General features: G+C 47.5%; 1 protein-coding gene across 1 annotated transcript; it reads left to right on the forward strand.

Annotated features, from left to right (window-relative positions):
- Positions 1-3,747, forward strand: LOC102420277 (39S ribosomal protein L42, mitochondrial-like). Its single transcript, XM_014466175.2, has one exon. The coding sequence runs from the start codon at positions 1,321-1,323 to the stop codon at positions 1,696-1,698; it is 378 nt and encodes a 125-aa protein (XP_014321661.1). The 5' UTR covers positions 1-1,320; the 3' UTR covers positions 1,699-3,747.
- The last annotated feature ends 250 nt before the right edge of the window (positions 3,748-3,997 follow it).

The raw sequence follows: 3,997 nt of genomic DNA on the forward strand, positions 1-3,997 counted from the left end.
AGTTCACTCATACATCCTCTTTCCTTCTTTAACTCTGCTGTCTGCTGACTCCTTTATAAAGTTCTTTCCTTCTTTCCCATCCTCCCCCCTCCTCCCTCACTCTTTTACTCTTTTTACAGGTTAATTAAAAATTCTATGCTTTTCATCCTGTCTTAGTACTGACTTCTTTCCTCTCTGGGATGTGTAGCAGCCTCTGTTTGGGCACTCGGGCCCTTCTCGCATCGGCTTTGAGGGCCTGAGCAACGACGCAGCTGTGTCTTGCTGACCGTGGCTTGTGCCTCCCCTCTCGGAGTCAGGGGAGCGTCCTGCTGGGCCAGGGCCAGGGCCAGGGCCAGCGTCCATCGCAGGGACCGCTGCATTACGCACGCAAGAGGCTTTTCTCCTGTTGCGTGCCAAAGGGTGGGGGATGCGGAGGCCTTTCCCATTCCCCAGCGTGCCTGCTCCCATGCCTCAAGCAGCTCTCCGTCTGTTCCTGTCCCGAATTCGTAGGCGACGGCGTGCTTGCGCAGGCATGGTTGGGGCCCAGCTTGTCCTTGGGGGGCATTCCGCCCAGGATGCAAGCTCCTGTCTGGGTTGGACCAGGCCGATGAATGGATGGACGGCTAGAGAAAGCCGTGGCCGCTTCCCTGTGGTGTGAGGGTCGCCTGTGGTCTCCACGGTGGCAGGGCCAGGTTTACGCGGCAGGAGGAGACTTTGAGGTTGTGCGCTTGGGAGTATTGACCGGTGCCCCAGGCATCGTGGGGCCACCTTGTGTGTCTGTGGCAATGGGACCCCTGCGTTGTTTACCCGATGGCTGTCCCGCTTTACCTCGACGTCCACTCTCTGTTATCGCACCCGGGCCCTTCCTTCATGTTGGGTCCACACCCTCTCGATTTGCGTGTGCGACCCCTCCTGGGGGTCTCTGCCGACACTCGCACTCCCTGGTTGGTGTCTGCTGATTGTGCCCCGCGAACTGGCCTTCTGTGTGCGGGTGTCACCACTCAGCCCCCTCACTTTCCTGGCCCAGCTCCAGGGGCAGGGAAGCGAGCCTCATGCAAGTCCCCTGGCTGTGCGTGCAGCCTGTTGAATGGTCGTTACTGTGACACCGTAACGGACAGTTTGCATATTGCCTCTTTATTATGTAGATGGCCTCTTTGACACTTGACAGATGACATTCCACTTTAAAAGTTTTGAATTTGAGGGACCCAGCTAGAGGCAAGATGGCAGGCTCATGGTGAGCAGATGTCAAGGGATGAAAATAGGTATGCCTACAAGCAAATTTTAAAAGCATTTTCTCTTCAAATCTTTTTCCATACCACCTGATAAGCATCTTGATTCACCATGGCGGTATCAGCAGTGAAATGGGCAATATCAAACAGAACTATTTTGGAACATTTATTTCCAATCCAGAATGGAGCTTTATACTGTGTCTGTCATAAATCCTCATACTCTCCTCTTCTAGATGACTATAATTGCAAAGTAGAACTTGCTTTGACATCTGGTGGCAGGACAATAGTTTGCTACCATCCTTCTGTGGATATTCTATATGAACACACCAAGCCTATCCCTCAGCCAGATCCTGTGTATAATTATGAAGAAACACAGGATCAAATACAGAAAACCAGATTAGAAGAAAAAGATGAACACTTTGAGCAAGGACTCACGATAGAACAACTTAGCAAAATGTTCTTTACTACTAAGCACCATTGGTATCCTTAGGGACAGTATACACGTCGTAGGAAACTGAATCTTCCAAAAGACATGATATTGAGGTTTTCAGTAAAACGCTGTCCTGTTCTCATTTGCCATTTGAGAAAATGCAATCAGGTATATTCACTACTATGTAATATAGTAAAATAATAATAAAATGTCTTTATCTAAAAAAAAAAAAGTTTTGAATTTGAGAGGCACACCTCTGTCTCCTAGAATCATCAGGTTCACCCACTTGGCTTGGTTCCCTATCCCCACTGGCCATGCTGGCCTTTTTTAGTTCATGGGTCTTGTTCTTTTCACCAGGTTATCACACTATTCTTATTTTTATTTTATTGTTTTCAGAGAGGAAGGGAGAGGGAGAGAGAGAGAAATATCAATGATAAGAGAATCATTGTTCGGCTGCCTCCTACATGCCCCACAGTGGGGCTCAAGCCCGTAACCCAGACATGTGCCCTGATCAGGAATCAAACCGTGACCTCTTGGTTCATAGGTGGACCCTCTACCACTGAGCCACACCACCTGGGCTGGTTATCACACTCTTGATCCTTCCATTGTGTAGGCCCTGGAGGAGCAGCTTCTCTGCCTCTGGCCTTTGTCCACAGGGCTGGATTTTTCCATGGTTCAGTGAGGGTGGGGCATCTTAGAGGTTAGGGCAAGCCTCCTGCAACAGTGACTCTGGTTATTAGATGCCAGTGTCACAGCTCCCTTTCCTGTGAACTTAGCAAACTGCCTCTGAAACAGGGATGGACCACAATAAGAGCGCTCAGTAAGAATGCATCCTGACTTTCAAGTAACCTCAGAGGTTTTGGGTGGATATGCCTTCCTTTAGTTTCTTCCTGTCATGGCTGGGGCTTTTTCTACACTGAGCCCTTCAAGCTGCCTAGCCAGCAGCTGTGAGGGAATTGAATATTTAATCACCACATGGCCCTTTCTATAGCTAAGAGCTCACAGGAGCTCTGTTGGATGGTCTTCTGGTCTCTTCTCACTGTAGCCTAGACCAGGTTTCTTGAAGACATGTTTGTGGAAGTCCTATGTGGCCTAAGGTTGAGCTATGAGGAGCCAACTGCTTTTTGTTCTCTGGGCTTCAATGCTTTCCTGTTTTATATAGCTAATGCATTGCCAGTGGGTCTCCATTGTAATCCTCTCTTCTTCTGTTTCTTTGGCTCAAAAAATACTCTTCTGCTTTCCTAGGCCGACTCAAAGACCCTGCTTCGTTAGATGTTTGGTATTTTTCAGTCTTTAGTTCTTCAACTCTTCCAAGAAAGCTTAAGGAGCCCTAGCCAGTTTCACTCAGAGGTTAGAGCATTAGCCCACAGACTGAAGGGTTCTGTCTTCCATTCTGGGCAAGGATATGTACCTCAGTTACAGGCTCAATCCCAAGAGCTGGTCAGGGCGGAGGTAACCAACTGATGTGTCTCTCACATTGATGTTTCTGTCCCCCTTCCTTCCACTCTCTAAAAATTAATGGGAAAAATATCTTCAGGTGAGGATTAACATACACACAGAGAAAGCTTGAGGAGGAGCATGTACCACTTTCCTGTTCACCATTTCAGGTACCTCGGGGTTGAATGTTAAAAACCCTGAGTCAAAGTCCCCACAACTTATCTTTATTCCCTGATTCACAGATTAGATGTAAAAGTGTGGAATAAAGACAAGGCAAGTCTGCTTTTTTGGCTGAGCCTCTGAAATATACAGTTCTACCCAACAAATCAGTGCAAATAATGGTAGTAAAAAACCCAAAGCAACATTCATATATGGGTGCAAATGTATTACTTCCTACATCTGTATGTGCATGTTTTTAAGACACCAAAAGAGAAAACTATAGGCTTGATCCTCTTTTAACCATGTGGTTAAGTGACAGATGTGGGCTTTAGAGTCAGGATTGGGCTTGAATCCAACTCTACCTGTCACTTTGGGGAAAATTACTTCTCTAAGCTCAGTTTTCTTTCTTTTCTATAAAAACTAGAGGCCTGATGCACGAAATTCATGCAAGAGTAGGTCTTTCTTTCCCCTGGCTGCCGGCACCGGCTTCCCTCTGGCACCTGGGACCCAGCTTCCCTTGCAGCCCCGGCTTTGTCCAGGAGATTGTTATCTGGTCTAATTAGCATATTACACTTTTATTATTATTAATGAGATAACAGCCCTGGCCAGTGTGCCTCAGTTGGTTGAGCATCATCCCATGCACCAAAAGGTAGCCGGTTCACTTCCCAGTCCAGGCACATGCCCAGGTTGTGGGCTCAATCCCTAGTAGGGGGTGTGCAGGAAGCAGCCAATCAATGTTTCTTTCTCACGTTGATGTTTTTTT

The sequence above is a fragment of the Myotis lucifugus genome, unplaced genomic scaffold (assembly GCF_000147115.1).
Source record: "Myotis lucifugus unplaced genomic scaffold, Myoluc2.0 scaffold_328, whole genome shotgun sequence".
Classification (NCBI taxonomy): domain Eukaryota; kingdom Metazoa; phylum Chordata; class Mammalia; order Chiroptera; family Vespertilionidae; genus Myotis; species Myotis lucifugus.